Source organism: Microcaecilia unicolor, chromosome 2, assembly GCF_901765095.1.
Source record: "Microcaecilia unicolor chromosome 2, aMicUni1.1, whole genome shotgun sequence".
Lineage (NCBI taxonomy): Eukaryota > Metazoa > Chordata > Amphibia > Gymnophiona > Siphonopidae > Microcaecilia > Microcaecilia unicolor.
In genome coordinates this window covers 273019549-273040632 of record NC_044032.1, presented here as the reverse complement: position 1 = coordinate 273040632, position 21084 = coordinate 273019549, and the positions used below count along the sequence as shown (strand labels likewise).

The following is a 21084-nucleotide window of genomic DNA, read 5'->3' as shown; positions in this document are numbered from 1 at the left end:
CGGGTTACTACTTTCGCCCGCCTGTAGTTTTCAACCCCTCCTCCTACCGCAGTCTCACTGCTTCTCATCCTTTGAAGTTCACTCCATCTGTCTATTCTACCCGCTGCCACTCAGAGTTGCAGTCATTTACCGCCCCCCTGATAAGTCCCTCCCCTCCTTCCTTACCGACTTCGATGCATGGCTCTCCATTTTTCTTGAACCCTCATCTCCATCCCTCATTCTTGGAGACTTAAACATACATGCTGATGACCCATCCGACTCTTACGCTTCTCAGTTCCTCACTCTGACATCCTCCTTCAACCTCCAGCTGAGCTCCACCACCCCTACTCACCAAACTCGTCCTCTCCTCTACCTGCTCACCCTCCAACTTCTGCCCCTCAGCTCTTCCTCTCTCAGATCATCACCTGATCACCTTCACACTTCATCACCCTCCCCCTCAGTCCCACCCTACACTAACCACTACTTTCAGGAATCTCCAGGCCGTCGACCCTCCCACCTTATCCTCTAGTATCTCTAATCTCCTCCCCTCCATCATGTCCTCCGAGTCTGTCGACAAGGCTGTCTCCACTTACAATGCCACTCTCTCCTCTGCTCTGGACACCCTTGCACCATCCATCTCCCGTCCCACAAGGCGTACTAATCCCCAGCCCTGGCTGACCCCTTGCATCCGATACCTTCACTCCTGCGCCCGTTCTGCTGAATGCCTCTGGAGGAAATCTCGCACCCATACCGACTTCATTCATTACAAATTCATGCTATCCTCCTTCCAGTCCTCCCTATTCCTTGCCAAACAGGACTATTACACCTAATTGACTAATTCCCTCAGCTCCAATCCTCATCGTCTCTTCGCCACCCTTAACTCCCTCCTCAAAATGCCCTCCGCTCCCCCCCTCACTCTCTCCTCAATCACTGGCTGACTACTTCCGCGACAAGGTACAGAAGATCAACCTCGAATTCACTACCAAACCACCTCCTCCTCCTCACCCTTTAACCCACCCCCTCAACCAACCAACCCAGGCATCCTTCTCCTCTTTTCCTAATATCACCGAAGAGGAAACCGCCCACCTTCTTTCCTCCTCGAAATGCACCACCTGTTCCTCTGAACCAATCCCCACCAATTTACTTAACACCATCTCTCCTACTGTCACCCCCCCCCCCCATCTGTCATATCCTCAACCTCTCTCTCTCCACTGCAACTGTCCCTGACACTTTCAAGCATGCTGTAGTCACACCTCTCCTCAAAAAACCATCACTTGACCCTACCTGTCCCTCCAACTACCGCCCCATCTCCCTCCTACCCTTCCTCTCCAAGATACTCCGCTGCCTTGATTGTCTCTCCTCTCATGCCATCCTCGACCCGCTTCAATCCGGTTTTCACCCTCTACACTCGTCAGAAACAGCACTCACTAAAGTCTGTAATGACCTGTTCACTGCCAAATCCAAAGGACACTACTCCATCCTCATCCTCCTTGACCTATCCGCCGCTTTTGACACTGTCAATCATAATTTACTTCTTGCCGCACTGTCCTCATTTGGGTTCCAGGGCTCTGTCCTCTCCTGGTTCTCCTCTTATCTCTCCCACCGTACCTTCAAAGTACATTCTCATGGATCTTCCTCCACCCCCATCCTGCTCTCTGTTGGAGCTCCTCAGGGATCTGTCCTTGGACCCCTTCTTTTTTCAATCTACACCTCTTCCCTGGGCTCGCTGATCTCATCTCATGGTTTCCAATATCATCTCTATGCTGACGACACCCAGCTTTATCTCTCCACACCAGACATCACTGCGGAAACCCAGGCCAAAGTATCGGCTTGCTTGTCCGACATTGCTGCTTGGATGTCCAACCGCCACCTGAAACTGAACATGACCAAGACAGAGCTTATTGTCTTTCCACCCAAACCCACTTCTCCTCTCCCCCCACTCTCTATCTCAGTCGATGGCACCCTCATCCTCCCCGTCTCATCTGCCCGCAACCTCGGAGTCATCTTCGATTCCTCCCTCTCCTTCTCTGCGCATATCCAGCAGATAGCCAAGTCCTGTCGCTTCTTTCTCTATAACATCAGCAAAATTCGCCCTTTCCTCTCTGAGCACACCACCCGAACTCTCGTCCACTCTCTCATCACCTCTCGCCTTGACTACTGCAACCTACTCCTCACTGGCCTCCAACTTAGCCATCTATCCCCCCTTCAATCCGTTCAAAACTCTGCTGCACGTCTTATCTTCCGCCTAGACCGATATGCTCATATCACCCCTCTCCTCAAGTCACTTCACTGGCTTCTGATCAGGTACCGCATTCAGTTCAAGCTTCTCCTACTAACCTACAAATGCACTCAATCTGCAGCCCCTCATTACCTCTCTACCCTAATCTCCCCTTACGTTCCTACTCGAAACCTCCGCTCACACGACAAATCCCTCCTCTCTGTACCCTACTCAACCACCGCCAATTCCAGGCTCCGCCCTTTCTGCCTCGCCTCTCCCTATGCTTGGAATAAACTTCCTGAGCCCATATGCCAAGCACCCTCCCTGCCCATCTTCAAATCCTTGCTCAAAGCCCAGCTCTTCAATGTCACCTTCGGCACCTAACCATTCTACCTCTACTCAGGAAAACTCTAGACTGCCCCAATTTGATTGTCTGCACATTTTATCCATTAGATTGTAAGCTCCTTGGAGCAGGGACTGTCCTTCTTTGTTAAACTGTACAGCGCTGCGTAACCCTAGTAGCGCTTTAGAAGTGTTAAGTAGTAGTAGTAGTAGAAACTACTTTAAAGAATTACCCCCTTCATGCTTAGGATAGATTTAAATATATTCCTTGTCCTGTCATAATTTGCAGTACTGTTATTACACTAAAACATTTTAAGAGAGTTACTTACACATCACTGTTTGTTGTATATACACTGTAATTTAGAGACTCGATCGCCATCCATCGCACTGGAAGCCTTCCCTGTTGAAAACAACAATTACCTATGAGAAAAACAAGCACTCCTTTTCTATAAAGCAGTATGGCCAGATTAAAGATGAGGAAAAAGAATACTGTCTTCCAAACCTATTCTGAGGACCCAATAGCCAGCCTGTCAAGTTTTAAGGATATGCATGATGAATATGCAGGAGAAATGCGAAAGTCTCCAGAGCAGGTACATGTATCTCATGCATGTTCATTATGAATATCCTGAAAAGACAGACTGACTGCAGGGTCCCCAGCTTACCTTTGGTGACAACTATTGGGAGTTGAGTGGGGGCGGGGGGGGGGGGAACAGGGTTTTTTTTTCAGTTTTAGCCAAACCTGAATCAACTGCTGAAATCTGCCACTCGGTTTCGGTCAAAACCAAAGCCAAAACCAGTCCCATACCCATACCCAAACCATAGCAGGCTCCTTCCTCTATCTCCTCCTCCTCCCCTCCCCTTTCCTCGAACAAAGGTAGACCTCCCCATGCCCTACCTTTGAGTCCCCGGTAGTCTAGTGCCTACTCAGGACAGAAGCAATTCCCAATCACTCCTGCCCATGCCAACCCTAATCTCAAAATTGCTGCCGCGATCTTCAGCTTCAATCTTATGAGACTGCCATTTTGACAGTGGAGATGGCAGGAGCAGGATTGTTCCTGCCCCAAGTAGCCACTACACCACCAGGGACTCAAAGGTAGGTGTCATGCTGCTGCGTTACCTTCAGAACTTCTGGCGCCCCATCAGGTGATCGCTCTCCTCTCCCTGCAAGGAATCGCAAGTGCCCAGCACGGTGTCTCTCTTCCGCCGCTGCATACTGCGACACTTTGCCTCCGTGGGAGCATGACCACTTCCAGGATTGTGCCACTGGGGCAGCGCCCCACCAACCACTGCCCTCCTGCCTTTATCTTCCGGGCTTCTCCTTAACCCCCCGTGGCTTGGCAACAGTCCCTGCTTGCCTTTCCAGTCCCTGTGCGCTGGAGCATTCTGCTTACTTTGTATCGCTTGTTACCTGCCTTGATTTCTGCTTGGACACTGACGACACCTTGCCTTCTGCCTGTCCTGACCTCTGTCTGGATACTGACGATGGCTTGTCTGCTTCCAGCCTTGACTTCTGACCAGATACCGACGACTCCTTGCCTGTCGCCTGCCTGGATCCTCACCTGGATATTGATCCCATTCTGCCTGCCCTCTGCCTGAGCCCTGCCTGGACCTTGGCTACATCCAGTCTGACCAACTGCACCACAACCAGAAAATCGACTAGGCTGTCACCCAAGCCTACCGGAGTCTTGCTTTGCCCTTAAGTTCTGCCGGCTGCTCGCACCCGAGTGCTCAACTAGAGAATGACACGGGGACGGGGACCCACCGTAACTGCGAGGATGGGGATGGGAACAGAGCCTGCGGGGATGGGGCAGGGACAGATACCGTGGAGACGGGGACAGATCCCACGGGGATGGAGTGGGGAGAGAGCCCATGAGGAGGGGGACAAACTTTGTCCCCGTGTCACTTTCTACTTTGAAGCCTGTTAATCAACTGGACTGTTTGATTGATGTTTGATTGAATGTTTGATTGATTCAGATGACAATATTTTTATTTTTTGGAAAAACAAGCAAACATGCTGGCCACAGCTAGCAAACTTTGCATGGGGGATCCTGTATATCCTGTTACTAGCACATCTTCTAACAAGACATCTTCTATTGCAGGAGGGACTTTGGGAGACAGGAGAGATAGACTGAATCCTGCAGGGACAGGGCAGGGTCAGAAATGGGGCCTGCGGGGACGGAATGGAGATGGAAACAGGGCCTGCAGGAATGGGGTGGGGACGGAGACAGAACCCAAGGGGATGGGGCGGGGACGAGAACAAATTTTATCCCCATGTCATTCTCCCCAGTGGTTGGTCCAGGTGAAGACCTGGGATTGTCAGCTGCTGAACCGGTCCTCTCTAGTATTGGCCACAGGGCTCACTTCCTCTCCAAATGACCGTCTATGTAACAGATTGCCAAGGCCATGAGCTCAGCTGACAAACCCACTCTGCTAGACTTGGCTCAGCCTTTATGGCAACAGCAAAACCAGCTGCAACAGCTGTCTGGCATACTCCAGAATGTTTGTTCACAGTTGACAGCCTTAAGGGCCACTCCTGCTCCAAACACCAACCTTACTGCCCAAGCGGTGACCCCTGCAACTTCAGCTTCCTTCCGGGTTCCTAATCCACCTCGATAAGACGGGACTCCACAGGCCTGTACGGGATTCATAAACCAATCTTTGATGCACTTTGAGTTACAACCAGCTTGTTTTCCCATTGATCGTGTAAAGGTGACCTACATGGTGTCATTATTGTCTGGCCAGGCCCTCACTTGGGCATCTCCATTTTGGGAACAACAGGACCCAATTCCTGCAGTGCTTTTGCCTAGTGTTTGATGAACCCGGACAACTGACCTCTGCTGTCAGTGAAATCCTGCACCTTCAGCAAGGCTCTTTGTCTGTGGAATCTTATGCTGTTTTTGGACGTTAGCAGCTGAACTTCATTTGAATCAAGAAGCCTTGGTCATATTTTGGCAAGGCCTAGCTGGGAAGATCAGGGACGAACTCGCTGCTGGAGAACCCCACGACGCTCAATAAACACATTTCTCTTGGTATTCGCATTGATATACACCTTCAAGAACAAGCCCAAGAGAGGGCCTTGGCTCAGCGAGTACCACCTCTGTCCCCTCGGTTTCAACAATTGCTAGTGGCTCCTGAAGAACGCATGGATGAGCCCATGCTCTTGGGACGATACTGGCACTCCAAAGATAAAAAAAAAGGCATAGACTAATAATCTTTGTCTCTATTGTGGGGAGTCAGGTCACTTTGTGAATAACTGTTCACACAAACCAGGAAACTCCCAGGCCTAGATCATGCAAGGGAAGTCACTCTAGGCCTGTTCCCCGCTTCCCCCAACTCCTTATGTACCTGCTTGGTTCTGTTATGATGGATTCTCATCAGTTGGAAGTTCTGGCCCTGCTGGATTCTGGGACCACTGGAAAATTTCATCAATAGAGACCTGGTTCAGAAATACCAAATTCCAACTGCTCCCTTGATGCTCCCTTCCTCTACGCATTTCCTCCACATTTTTCCATGTCCTATCACTTGGCTCCTTTTATGTTTCAGCTGGGAGCCTTGCACATCCCCTTGTCCTCGGTCTTCCATGGCCACAACACTACTCCCCACACATCGATTGGAATTCTAATGATATATTGGCTTTGAGTTATCATGTTTTCACTCCTGTCTGAGACGTACTGTGCCACCCTGACCTCTCGGACTTGTTCCTCCACCACAACTACAGATACCACCGGACCTGCCTCCCGAATATCATGAATTTGTCAACGTCTTCAGTAAACAGCAGGCGGACATCATACCACCTCATTGAGAGTTTGACTGTGCAATAGATCTCTTGCCAGGCACAACTCCCCCTCGGGGTCAGATGTACACCTTCTCCCACCCTGAGACACAAGCAATGTCAGACTATATAGAAGAGAATTTACACAAGGGTTTTATTCATCCTTCTACTTCCCCTGCGGATGCTGGGTTCTTCTTTGTTACAAAGAAAGATGGAGGCCCTTGCCCCTGCATTGACTACCGGGGGCTCAATGCCATTACTGTCAAAAACTGGTACCCACCCCCACTCATCGCTGAGCTCTTTGACCGAATACAAGGGGTGGTCAAAGTTGAATTTATGGGGGCCCTACAACCTGGTGTGTATTAGAGAGGGTAATGAGTGGAAACCTGCTTTTAACACATGCGATAGGCACTATGAATATCTAGTGATGCCCTTTGGCCTTTGTAATGCACCGGCAGTATTTCAACATTTGGTAAATGATATCTTCAGGGACCTGCTCTATTTCTATGTTATCATATATCTGGATGATATCCATATATTCTCTACTACTTTATCTGACCATCCCACTCATGAACGCAGTGTCCTCCAACGACTTCGGGGCCACAACCTATATGCAAAATTAGAAAAATGTGCATTTCATCAGGAAACTATACCCTTCTTAGAGTATATCATTTTGGCCTCCGGATTATAAATGGATCCAAACAAATTCTACGCCGTTCAGAACTGGCAACGTCCCACTGGTCTTTGGGCTTTCCAACGTTTTCTTGGATTCGTAAATTATTATAGACAGTTTATCGATCATTACTCTATCATCATAGCCTCTCTTACTGCCCTGACTAAGAAGGGGGCCAATCCCACTCATTGGTCTTCAGCGGCCTGCCAGGCCTTTGAACGGCTGAAGAAAGCCTTCCTTACTGCTTCAGTTCTTCAACGACCAGATCCGCTACTACCATTCACTCTTGAGGGCGGATGCTTCCACAGTTGGGGCAGGTGCCATCCTCTCCCAAGTTACCAGGAGGACAGTTACATCCCTGCTTTTACTTCTCTAAGAAATGTTTGTCTACATAATGAAATTACACTGTCAGGGATCGTGAACCTCTGGCTCTAAAATTGGCTCTAGAGGAGTGGAGACACCTTTTGGAAGGAGCAGCCCACCCATTTACCGTTATCACGAAACACAAAAACCTGCTGTACCTACAAGCCAAGCACCTGCTCTAAAGAGTTGGGTTTGGGTACAATAAGCCCAACAGAGAGCTCAATAATAACTCTCGTGCAACCAAGCACAGGACGTAAGAAGAAGTATGCTCCTGATATTGGTCAACAAGATCCAGCCAGCCAGATCCATCCCCAAATCTCTTGCCCAGTTGGAATGAATATTCTCCAAATCCTTAGGTTTCTCCAATGATGTTGGTGCTGGGCAGAATAGTGGAAGCTATTATAAACAATAAAATTATAGAACACGTAGACAAACACGGTTTAATGGGACAGAGTCAGCATGGGTTCAGCTGAGAAGAGTTTTGCCTCACCAATTTGATTCATTTCTTTGAAGGCATGAATAAACATGTGGATAAAGTTGAGCCAGTTGATGTAGTGTATCTAGATTTTCAGAAAGTTTTTGATAAAGTTCCTCATGAGAGACTCCTGAGAAAATTAATGAGTCATAGGATATAAGGCAAGGTTCTGGTGTGAATTAGGAATTTGTTATTGGACAGGAAACAGAGGGTAGAGTTAAATGGTCATTTCTCTCAATGGAGGAGAGTGAACAGTGGAGTGCCGCAGGGATCTGTACTGGGACCAGTACTATTTAAGTATTTATAAATGATATGGAAATCGGAACAATAAGTGAGGTAATAAAATTTGCAGATGATACAAAACTATTCAAGGCTGTTAAAACACTTGCAAACTGTGAAATATTGCAGGAAGACCTTAGGAAATTGGAAGACTGGACGTCCAAATGGCAGATGAAATTTATTGTGGACAAATGCAAGGTGGTGCACATTGGAAAGAATAATCCGAATCAAGTTACCTGATACTAGGGTCCTCCTTGGGGGTCAGCGCTCAAGAAAAAGCTCTGGGTGTTGTTATATGCTGAAATCTGCTCAGTGTGTGGCGGCAGCCAAAAGAGCAAACAGGATGCTAGGAATTATTAGAAAAGGATGGTGAGTAAGACCGAAAATACTGTAATACCTTTGTATCGCTCCATGGTGCGTCCGCACCTCGAGTATTGCGTTCAGTTCTGGTTTGCCGTATCTCAAAAAAGATATAACGGAGTTAGAAAAGGTTCAAAGAAGAGCAACTAAAATGATAAAGGGGGTGGAACTCCTCTCATATGAGGAAGTAATTAGTGGGGTTCCTCAGGGGTCCGTGCTAGGACCGCTGCTTTTTAATATATTTATAAATGATTTAGAGATGGGAGTAACTAGCGAGGTAATTAAATTTGCTGATGACACAAAGTTATTCAAAGTCGTTAAATCGTGACAGGATTGTGAAAAATTACAAGAGGACCTTACGAGACTGGGAGACTGGGCGGCTAAATGGCAGATGATGTTTAATGTGAGCAAGTGCAAGGTGATGCATGTGGGAAAAAAGAACCCGAATTATAGCTACGTCATGCAAGGTTCCACGTTAGGAGTTACGGACCAAGAAAGGGATCTGGGTGTTGTCGTCGATAACACACTGAAACCTTCTGCTCAGTGTGCTGCTGCGGCTAAGAAAGCGAATAGAATGTTGGGTATTATTAGGAAAGGTATGGAAAACAGGTGTGAGGATGTTATAATGCCGTTGTATCGCTCCATGGTGCGACCGCACCTTGAGTATTGTGTTCAATTCTGGTCGCCGCATCTCAAGAAAGATGTAGTAGAATTGGAAAAGGTGCAGCGAAGGGCGACTAAAATGATAGCGGGGATGGGACGACTTCCCTATGAAGAAAGACTAAGGAGGCTAGGGCTATACAGCTTGGAGAAGAGACGGCTGAGGGGAGACATGATAGAGGTATATAAAATAATGAGTGGAGTGGAACAGGTGGATGTGAAGCGTCTGTTCACGCTTTCCAAAAATACTAGGACTAGGGGGCATGCGATGAAACTACAGTGTAGTAAATTTAAAACAAATCGGAGAAAATATTTCTTCACCCAACGTGTAATTAAACTCTGGAATTCGTTGCCGGAGAAAGTGGTGAAGGCGGTTAGCTTAGCAGAGTTTAAAAAGGGGTTGGACGGTTTCCTAAAGGACAAGTCCATAAACCGCTACTAAACGGACTTGGAAAAATCCAAAATTCCAGGAATAACATGTATAGAAAGTTTGTACGTTTGGGAAGCTTGCCAGGTGCCCATGGCCTGGATTGGCCGCTGTCGTGGACAGGATGCTGGGCTCGATGGACCCTTGGTCTTTTCCCAGTATGGCATTACTTATGTACTTATGAAAGGCTAAAGAGGTCAGGGCTCTTCAGCTTGGAAAAGAGACGGCTGAGGGGCGATATGATTGAGGTCAACAAAATCCTGAGTGGTTTAGAATGAGTAGAAGTAGATCTATTTTTTACTCGTTCCAAGACTAGGGGACACTTGAGGAAGTTACATGGAAATACTTTTAAAACAAAAAGGAGTAAATAGTTTTTCACTCAACGAATAGTTAAACTCTGGAACTCTTTGCCAGAGCAGATGGTAACAGTGGTTAGTGTATCTGGGTTTAAAAAAGGTTTGGACAAATTTCTGGAGGAAAAGTCCGTAGTCTGCTATTGAGACAGACATGGGAAGCAACTGCTTGCCCTGGGATTTGTAGTATGGAGTGTTGCCACGATTTGGGTTTCTGCCAGGTGCTTGTTACCTGGCTTGGCCACTGATTGGAAAACAGGATACTGGGCTAGATGGACCATTGGTCTGACCCGGTATGGCTACTCTTCTGTTCTTATGTAATGTACTAAGAGCTTTATGTGCCCCTGAGACTGAAACCCCTCTTTTGGAGATGGTATTAAAGAATTCCCTAAGACGCTCATCCATACACATTTGGAGTTGGGTACTGTCTAAAGAAGCAAGACAACGTTTAAGCTGATGATAGGCGAATTTATGCCCCCATCCCTCACCATTTTTCTGCTGGATGTCAGGAAAGGGGAGAAGGTGCCCCTCTTATTCTAAGATGTGCTGAAGCTGGCACACCCTCGCCACTTCCAATTCATAAAGGTAGAATTGGTCAAACCAGGCTCAAAAGCCATTTGTCCCCGCTAAGAGATATAATAATTAGACCCAAACTAAACAGCTAGGTATAAAGATGGTGGAAAAGCTTTGCTGGTTCTGCTTCCTTCAGAACAAAAAAGCATGGGGCAACAACTACCTGAGAAGAAAGTCTCCATCGAAATCAAAATTAATCCAGAAAAAACAATCCTTCTCTGCCACCTGTGAGATTTAGGTCTCCTTCGGAAAGTATATCCTTTCTGACTTTATCCATAAGATGGCTCAAGCCATACCTTTCAAATTAGAGACAGAAGAAGAACCTCGTTCAGAACTCTTTGAGGTTCTAGATAATGACCCTCCTCCTAGAGAAGGAATCACTGTTCCACTTCATACAATTATGAAAAATACTCTGATCAAAAACTGGGAGACTCCACTGACAGTTTAAGTTGCCCCAAAGAAAATTGATACAATGTATAGAATACAGAAATGCACTGGGGTTGAGAATACTCAATTACCTCATCATTCCAGCAAGTGCATTTGTTTTCAAAACAAGTTATATTAAAATTTTCTTTTAAACAGAACATGTCATACAATAAATGCACAAACGACAGAATGCATAGAAAATACAGATATTCCTCACAGCTATCTATTGTTCTCAATCCAGAGCTTCAAACGTTGATAATGGAAACCAAGGACGCCCATCTCATAAATTACCAAATCCAAGCCATTTGGTCATGGGGGGAGCCATTATTCGTAGTGTACTGGTCCCCCTCACATGTCAGGACACCAACCGGGCACCCTAGGGGGCACTGCAGTGGACTTCAGAAATTTCTCCCAGGTACATAGCTCCCTTACCTTGTGTGCTGAGCCCCCCCAAAACCCACTCCCCACAACTGTACAACACTACCATAGCACTAAGGGGTGAAGGGGGGCACCTACATGTGGGTAGAGTGGGTTTCGAAGGGCTCACATTTACCACCACAAGTGTAACAGGTGGAGGGGAAGGGCCTGGGTCCGCCTGCCTGAAGTGCACTGCACCCACTAAAACTGCTCCAGGGACCTGCATAACTGTTTTTTTAGGGTGGGAAGGGGTTAGTGACCACTGGGGGAGTAAAGGGAGGTCATCTGGTCAGTTCAGACACCTTTTTGAGGCTTGGTCACAAGAAAAAATGGACCAAGTAAAGTCTGCCAGGTGCTGGTCATGGACGCCCTTCTTTTTTCCATTATCGGCCAAGGATGCCCAAGAGGCATATTTTCAAAGCACTTTGGGAGGCTAAGTTCCATAGGTTTCTATGGAACTTTGGGAGGCTAAGTGCTTTGAAAATAAGCCTCATGGGTGTTACGCATGCCCCAGTCCTGCCTTCGCTTTGCTTCCGACTCGCTCCCTTGAACTTTGGTCGTCCCCGCGACGGAAAGCAGTTGAGGACACCCAAAATTGGCTTTCGATTATGCCGATTTGGGCGACCCTGAGAGAAGGATGCCCATCTCCCAATTTGTGTCGAAAGATGGGCGCCCTTCTCTTTTGAAAATGAGCCCAATAATTTCCCAATCCACAGATCTCTATACTGGACCTTGACCCACTCCCAAACTCGAACTGATTGGACTGTGCTGAGTGGAGTATGTGAAGTGAGAGGACTGTGGTATGGAGAGTAGAGAGATGAAAGAAATAAACTTTCCCTGTGACCCAGTTTGAAACTGAGCTAGTGGGAGATTTGGCGGCGAGATCCGGATTACATAAGGTAGTGTTCTTAATAGCTCTTACTTCTGACAGAAGATTAAGCGAACTTCAGGCCCTTGTGGCAGACCCATCTTACACCAGATTCCACCCCAAATTTCTCCCTAAACTGGTATCAGAGTTCCACTTCAATCAGTCCATTGTACTTCCTGTCTTCATCCCTAAGCCACAGTTTCATCCTGGAGAAGCAGCACTGCATACCTTAGACTGCAAGCGTGCTTTAGTGTATTATCTAGAGTGTACAAAACCTCAAAGGAAGTCCTCTCAGCTTTTCTTTTATCCTTCAACCCTAATAGATTAGGGATACCCAACACCAAATACACAATGAGGCATATTTTCAAAGCACTTAGCCTTCCAAAGTTCCATAGAAACCTATGGAACTTTGGAAGGCTAAGTGCTTTGAAAATATGCCTATCTATCTACTTGGCGAGCTGACTGTATCTCCTACACATATACACAGGCTGGGCTGACCCTTCATGGCTGGGTCACTGCTCAGAATGTAAGAGCCATGGCTGTTTCAGTAGCCCATTTCTTCTCTGCCTCCATTGAAGAAATTTGTAAGGCAGCTACATGGTCTTCTATTTACACTTTCACTGCTCAGCACTGTCTGTAACAGCATACTAGGTGGGATAGCCAGTTTGGACATGCAATTCTGCAGAATGTTTTTACTACTTAAAAAGTCAACTCTGCCCTCCAGCCATTATTTTCCACTAGGCTCACTAACTACTTACTTGCCAAAAAATTCATTTATGTTGTGAACCTGGTAGCTAGTGAAACCCCACATGTGAGAATATTATGCCTGCTTGTCCTTGGAGAAAGCTAAGTTATTTATCTATAGCAGGTGTTCTCACATCTCTCCTGCCTTCTCTTGGAGTTGTCTTAGCTTTAATACTGTATTACTGGTCACGTGCTTGAACATCAGGCGGGAAGGCACCCACACATGCGAAGTGGGGGCACTGTCTCAAAGATTTAAAGTGACAGTGCACTTGACAGTGTCCGTACCGGGCTCCATGGATGTCGTCAACCACATGTGAGAATATATGCCTTCTGTGCTCAGAGAACACCTGCTACTGGTAGGTAACAGCTGCACCTACAAGCTGCAAGGGCACACATAACTCAGAGTGTTCTGTAAGTTATGTGTGTAGCTGGAAGCCCTGTCCATGCCCCACCCATATGTATGCTCCCTTGCAGTTGTACACATAGCACTTATGTGCTGTCTTATAGAATAGCACTTAGAGAGCTTTTACATGTAAGTGCTACTTTTTCTCTGCACTTATGTGTGCAAAGGGGTGCGTATCCATGTGCACCTAGTTGCAGAATTGCCTTTTAATTGACTATTGCTATGTCTCCTATGATATAGCAGTTTGATGCAGTTGAGCAGGTCAAAAAGTAACTAAACTAGGTCAAAAAAACTGTACACTGGATGGCTAAAATACTCCATGGCTCCTGCTAAGTTACATATATAGAAAGTTAATATCTGGTTTAAAATTAGGAAACAAAAAGAAGCACCAAGAGCCTTCAAAATCAGGACACGATTCTTTTAATAGTGTAACTTGAAAATCAGTCTTCCATTAGTGACCCGACACAGGCCATTTTTCAGCACACAGCACCTGCGTCAGGGGTCAAATATGATGTGACATCTAATGGATTCAATGTGCAGCAATGGAACTTTCTCCCATGCACATTACAAAGTCATCGCTCAGTGTGTTCAAAGCAAAGACAGTCCCATAGGATAATGTGGAGATCTCACAGCTGACTGTATTTTAATAGGAGGAGACAGGTTGAGAAAAGTTTATGTGCAGTTGTTTTCAAAATTCAAACTGGGTATATTATATAATGTGTTTATTAATAGTAATCCACCTTGAGGCATGAATTAAGTTAAAGGTGAAAAATCAAAACAAATTAATGTAATACTTATTTATAATTTAGTTTATTAAGATTTGATATACCACTTTGCCGGAAGGATCACAGCGGTATATAATAAAAATATAAACATCAAAGAATAAAAGGAAAGGAACTCCAAAATTGATAGGACAGAAGTAAACATTCAACACATATAGCTACAATATAAGGACATTAAAAACAATAACAACAACAAGCATGACAAGATAAGCATGTGCTACAAACCCATAGAACTTCAGAATTTGAAAAGTAAGTAAATGTTTATCACTCAGTCCATATAGCTTGCTGTATTTCTTTTAATATTGCTATCTTTGGCACTTTTCTGCTGTTATGCAAAATGTCTATTCTCCTCTACTATTAGCCATTAAGCCCGTTAAAACGGGCGAGATTTCCAGCTACCCTCCTCGCCACCGCTCCCTCCCCCCTCCGTGCTGGGCCCCCTGCACTGACCTGACAGCGCCTCTCACCTTGTGAAAGCACTGCAGGCAGCAGCAGATCGCTCTGCTGCTGCCTGCAGCGCTTCCAAACGGAGGTGAGAGGCGCTGTCAGGTCAGTGCAGGGGGCCCGATACGGAGGGGGGGCGGGAGCGGCAGCGGGGATGGGGGGGAGGGTGGAGGTTGGTGCGCGCGATGTTTGTTTCCATGCGGCAGTGGCAGCTTCTGACAGTCCGACTCCGTTTCCCTCTCTGTTCTGCCCTCTGACGTCATCACATCTTGACACAAGGGCGGGACAGAGAGGGAAGTCTCTACTGCACATTTGCAGGTGAGTCGGTCACTTGCCATTTATATGTTTGATAGCCTGGCTGCAGTGCTGATTGTTGGGAGGCCCTAGTTCTCTCAGCAATAATTACCATAATTTGTTCAGCTATCAGTCATTCTCTATTGTTTCTTTACAGCTAATCTTTAGCTCTTTTCAACCAATCTCCTCATCATACAAATTAAAGTGAGATTAGTGTGACACAGATGAGTCTTAAGTGACAAACAAATGTCATTTACCTGTTTCAGTCCTTACCATTGTCTTTTTTACGTAAACCTCTTGGCCCCTCGTTAATCCAAAATCTGCAATTTTTGCCACATAGTTTTCTCCCACCAAAATGTTTCTAGCGGCTAAATCCCTGTGGATAAACTAAGACAGAACAACAAAAATTCTTACAGTATTTCGTGATTGTAGTGCATTTTAAAGAGGTTTAAGTATGAATGCAGAATGAATATACAAGCAAAGTTACACAGTTAACAGTAAGATTTTAAAACCAAGGCAAATACATTTTCAGCCTGGGTATATGAACTCTTAAAATAGTCTACCATTAAACCGAATAGAGGCAAATTCCATAGGGACATTTAAACATAAATAAGACATGTGCTTTGCTTCTATTATCAATGAACACATTGACTTCCAAAGACCCAACTAAACAGTCTGTGAAGCTAGTATTCAGTAGATAGCTAGATGACTTTAAGGCATATTTTCAGCAGATTATTGCATTCAAGCCAGACTGCTGAATATGCAGTCCTAAACTTAAACAGATAAGTTATCAGTTTAAGTTAGAACAGCTGTTATGTGTCCTTCATATAGGTAGCTCAAAGTTCGGCGCCAAAATGTAGAGGTGTATTTTCAAAACACTTAAACTTACAAAGTTGCATAGTAAGCTATGGAACTTTGTAAGTCTAAGTGATTTTGAAAATGAGCCCTTGAGTGTGACTTCTGTAATGGCAGGTGGGCATCCCTTTCAATTGTACGCTAACCCCCGGATTCTATATAGTGTGCCTAGAGATTTGCACTGATTTCAGCGTGAATTCTATAATAATGTGTAACTTAAGCCTAACAAGCTGATAAGCGCTGATAACGGTACTTAACAAGCAATAATGAGCACTAATTGGCACTGATTAGCATTTAGGCGCACAATTCACTAAGCATATTCTGTAATGAAGTGCGCTGAATTTCTAACACTCGCAGGCAAAAAGGGGCATGGTTATAGGTGGGGAAATGGGCGTTTCATGAGCATTCCAAAATTTACATGCATAGTTATAGAATATGGCCCAGTGCGCCTAAATCTATGCACAGGGATTTACACCAAGTTTTCGTTGGTGCAAATTGATGCACGTAGATTTAGGCGCTGATATATCAGCTAAATGTATTATATATACTGCGCCTAAATCTAGGCACTGATTATAGAATATGCTTAATCGGCACTAATTTCAGCGCTGACTTTTTAGGCGCCATATATAGAATCTCCCCCTATGTGGGTTGGGTGCTAAGCTTGTAGAAACCCAGTTAGCACCCAACTGGCACTTATTGTGGGTGTGTGAATGTTATATTTGTGTGCTTAAGTGCTAGTATTCTATCATCTTAGCACTCAAATGGTGCCTACATTTAGGCACTAAGATCAAACAATTAGGGCTGGATTCAGTAATTGGCACTCAAAAATCAGCCTCAGAGAAAAAGCTGTGCTCAATAGGCATTCAAAGATGAGCACCCATTACAGAATAAAATTGAGAGCCGATGTCAGTGCCCAACTTTGGGCACCAGGACTTATGCCTGTTGAAACCTGGTGTAATTCCCGGTGCCTAATTTGAGCACACATCCCTGGTATTCAGTAACAGTGCACAGGAATGCCCCTGACCTGCCCATGTACCTCCCATAGCCACACCCCTTTTGGGTTACACTCTATGGGATTTGGGTGCACATTGTTATAGAATAGCACATAGCAAGATATGCGCCTGATTCCAAAATGGTGCAGATTAGTGCCAACTAGCACCCAATTATTGGCACTAATTGGCTCCTTAGCCAATTTTGGGCGCCATATATAGAATCTGAGGGTACAGGGTACATGGATAAAGTTAACTAAATAGGGCTGAATCTCAGTACTATAAAAGTGCACCTATATTTAGGTGCCCATTCTATAAATGAAAGTAGGCTCCTAGCATGACAGGTGAAATACACATCTATAATTTATTTTTTTAAAGTTTTTATTTATCAATTATTTCACTTTTACAACCAACCAAAAAAACACTTGTACAGAAAAGTAAATAAACAATAATAACAACAAGAAAAAGAAAATTATACATTGGAAATCCAAATTTATTCAGGATTACCTACCCTTCCCTTCAGGGAAACTGCAGGGCAGCTTACAATCTACTAAAAAAAATGAGGAAGAAACAACTGGAGGAGAACAAAGGCAAGATAGAGAAAAAAAGAAGAATGCCAGACAAGGGAGAAAGATTAAGGCAGCGTGAGTTAACCAGCTGGGAATGGCTGACGACTGGTTAACTCACAGCTTGGTGGATAACCGGTCATTTTCAGTGGCATTGAACCAGTTATCAGCACTGAAAATGCCCAGTTAGTGCCAAAAATAAAGCTGGTGATGTTGGGTGCATTCTGGGGGCAAGACTGGTTAAGTCCCGATATTTGGGGAAATGGCCATTTAACTCTACCCTCTGTTTTCTGCCCAATATCCATTTTCTAATCCACACCAGAACCTTACCTCCTATCCCAGGGGTAGGCAACTCTAGTCCTCGAGAGCCGCAGGCAGGTCAGGTTTTCAGGATATCCACAATGAATATGCAGGAGATAGATTTGCATACCATGGAGGCAGTGCTTGCAAATCTATCTCCTGCATATTCATTGTGGATATCCATAATTTTATTCTTGATAATAATTTCCACTATTTTGCCTGGAACTGAAGTCAGACTTACTGGTCTTTAATTTTCCAGATTACCCTGGAACCCCTCCATTTCCTCTGTGTCCCTATCTGTCCTGTCTAGCATCTGCCCTTTGTGTCACCCCCCACCCCCCATCCCTCTTTCTGTGGCTATCATCACCCTATCCTTTCCCCATCTAGCATTACCCTTTGTGTCCCTGTCCTTCCCCATGTGCACTTTTTCCTCCTCCCAGACACCCCTCCCCCTAGACCAGCATCTGTCTCCCCTGCCTCCCTCCCTCAATGGGTCCTGTGTCTCTATCCCCCCTCCCACCCTTATCTCCTTATCTCTTTTTCCTCCACTTCCACCCATCCCTGATCCAGTATCTCTATCCCTCCTTTCCTACATGGTTCCAGTGTCTCTCCCACTCTCTTCATCTTCCTTCAGTGGATCTTTTTTCCTTCACTGCTCCCCTCAAGTCCATCACCCTTCTCTCCCTCCTTGTCCTCTCCCTGAACCCAGCACCTCTATTCCTCCTTGTCCTCCTTGCCCTCTGTTCAGCATCTCTCTCACTCCCTCTGTTGGTCCAGTGTCTCTCCCCCTTTCTTCCTCACTTCCCTCTGTTTTCTTTCACCATCCTCCCTTTGAGTACAGCATCTCTCTCCCACAGTCCAGCACCTGTCTTCCTCCTTGTCTCCCCCCCCCCCCCGAGTCCAGCACCTCTCTCACTCCCTCCATGGGTCCATTGTCTCCTCCTCTCTTCTTCACCCCCTCATTGGATGTCTCTACTCCTCCCCCCTCCAAGTCCAGCATATCTCTACACAAGATGAAGCTAAAATATGGTAGATTTAAAACAAATAGGAGAAAGTTTTTCTTTACTCAGCGTGTAGTTAGACTCTGGAACTCGTTGCCAGAAAATGTAGTGACAGCAGCTGGCCTTCCGGAATTTAAAGGGGGTTTGGACAGATTCCTGAGGGAAAAGTCCACTGAACATTATTAAGAATTAAGTTTTTTTTTTTGGGGGGGGGGGAGGGTTTGCCAGGTTCTTGAAGCCTGGATTGGTCACTGTCGAAGACAGGATGCTGGGCTTGATGGACCCTTGGTCTTTTCCCAGTATGGCGGTGCTTATGTACTTATGTACTGTCCCCTGCAGTTGAGTACCTCTTTCTTCCTTTCCCTTTTCTCCTTCTGGAGATCCTCTAATTCCTCTGCATCATTTGCAGCATCAGCCATGTAAACAGGCTGCCTTGGCCAGCCCTAAGGGCCTTCCCTCAGCTGCATCCTGCCCTCGAGGAGACAGAAAGTTGCATCAGAGGGAGCAGGGTATGGTTGAGGAAAGACTGTTGGGGGTCAATCAAGGCAGCTTGTTTTCATGGCTGATGCTGCCAGTGATACAGAGGCTTAGAGGACTGCTGGAATGGAAGGGACGAGAGGTGCCAGACTTCAGGAGGCACAGAGAGGGAGAGAGGTGCTGGACTCTGGGACTGCAGAGAGGATAAGAAGTAATGGGCTCTGGGGGAGGGAGGAGGGAGAGAGATACTGCACTCCGGCTGGGTGAAGGAAATAGAGATGCCAGACTGTTCAGGGAGGGGTCGGAACAAGAGGGTGTTGGGGAGAGATGCCAGATCCATAGAAGCTGGGGAAGGGAGAGGAGAGAAGCATGGTACAACAGATAACCATGCCTTGCAGTGGCTTTTGGTACCCCCCCCCCCCAAAAGGTTGATGCCTCCACTCCACTGCCATGCTTACCACGTTGTACCCGCATTGGTGCTGCCAAACAGATGCACACTAATGGTTCGAGGGTGGAGTCAACGCTTATCTGCATAAGGTAACCACAGAAATAGGACCCATACAACACAGTCCTGTCTTTATACGATTCACCTTATGTGGTCAAGGATAGCCTGCTGCATAAACCTGGATATTTAGTGTCAGTGCCCAGACATGACCCAGCATTGAATATCTGGGAGTAACGCCAGCAGCAGCTGAAAAAACACTCACTGCTTCTGGCTGAATATCTTCTCCTAAATATTCTAACGTTTTGCACTTTTTTATGAAGTGACATTACAAAAATGTACTTTGCAGTTGTAAACATTTTATATGAACTTACATTCAAATTCTCCATTTAAGCTACGATACAAAAGTATGCAAAGCAGCTCATTAACAGTCAAATCTGCACAATGGTAACATGAAATGGATTTGAAAAAAATACAACTATACCTTAATGAGATGCAATTATTTGTCTTTGAAGGTCCCCATAGCAGCCCTCCTGCTATGCCATGCCCGTCCTTGTGGGAAGCTCCACCCTCTTAAAAAAATATACAGCCTCACCTCCCCAACCCAGGCTTACCCCCAAGTATTCTTTCGAGAAAAGGGCAGGAGCAATCCATCTTCAAAAATGTTTTTACCTGACCACCTAGAGGATTAATAGAATGCTCCACTAGGCAATACCATTTTTCAAGATCGTGCTCCTGGGACAGGATAGAGTGGGATTACTCCTACCCCCTTCTGGGGGATAGGGAGCTGCACTAGATAAAAAAAATTTGAGCCCCAAGCTTGCCATGAAGGTAATTGTTAGCAGACCTCTGGATCACCAAACATTTAAAGATGCCTTGGGGGCCTTTAACACAAGTCCAGGACCCCTTTAACAACCTGCTACCAGGCAAAGGGAATCAATTTTTAAAATTATATTTGTATTTCCTCAAGCAGGAACATGTATATCATGGGAATGGGAATCATGGCGAGGCCCCAGTCTACATGGTAGACCTCATAGACTTACCAACCAGGAACACAAAAAGATCAACACGCACATACCTAAATCTTCACTACCCTAGCTGCAAAGGACTAAAATATAAATCAACATATGCATCCAGTTTCTCCTACATAAGCACGCAACTATGGAACGCACTACCAAACGTCATGAAAACAATGCATGGCCTAATAAACTTCCGGAAAGCACTAAAAACCAACCTGTTCAAAAAGGCGTGATCCAACCTAAACACCTGAACCTTGCAACACAACGAAACTCATACCATAACTGGACAATACTTAACTCTCTCTCCTTGACTACTTAATTTACTTTGTCATTATGCAATACTACTCTGTATTTCTCTTACCAGAATTGGCAATCGCCATAACGGTAATATGTAAGCCACATTGAGCCTGCAAATAGGTGGGAAAATGTGGGATACAAATGCAACAAATAATAATAAAAAAATTTGTGATATTTATCTACAGGATGCAAATAAGGAAGGGGCTCATTTGTATCCTGTAGACCAGTGATTCCTCCTTGGTATGCAAATCTATCTCATGCAATTCATTGTGGATATCCTGAAAAC

General features: G+C 45.6%; 1 protein-coding gene across 3 annotated transcripts in view; it reads right to left on the bottom strand.

The window, feature by feature from the left end:
- The window catches only part of TEK (TEK receptor tyrosine kinase), a 218417-nt gene that overhangs the window by 33322 nt on the left and 164011 nt on the right, over nucleotides 1–21084 (bottom strand). For all 3 annotated transcript variants that reach the window (XM_030194174.1, XM_030194175.1, XM_030194176.1), the window contains 2 exons: nucleotides 15126–15239; nucleotides 2869–2939 (listed from right to left, as the gene is read on the bottom strand). In XM_030194174.1, the coding sequence (XP_030050034.1) occupies nucleotides 2869–2939; nucleotides 15126–15239 (185 nt within the window). The remainder of the gene's footprint in view (nucleotides 1–2868; nucleotides 2940–15125; nucleotides 15240–21084) is intronic.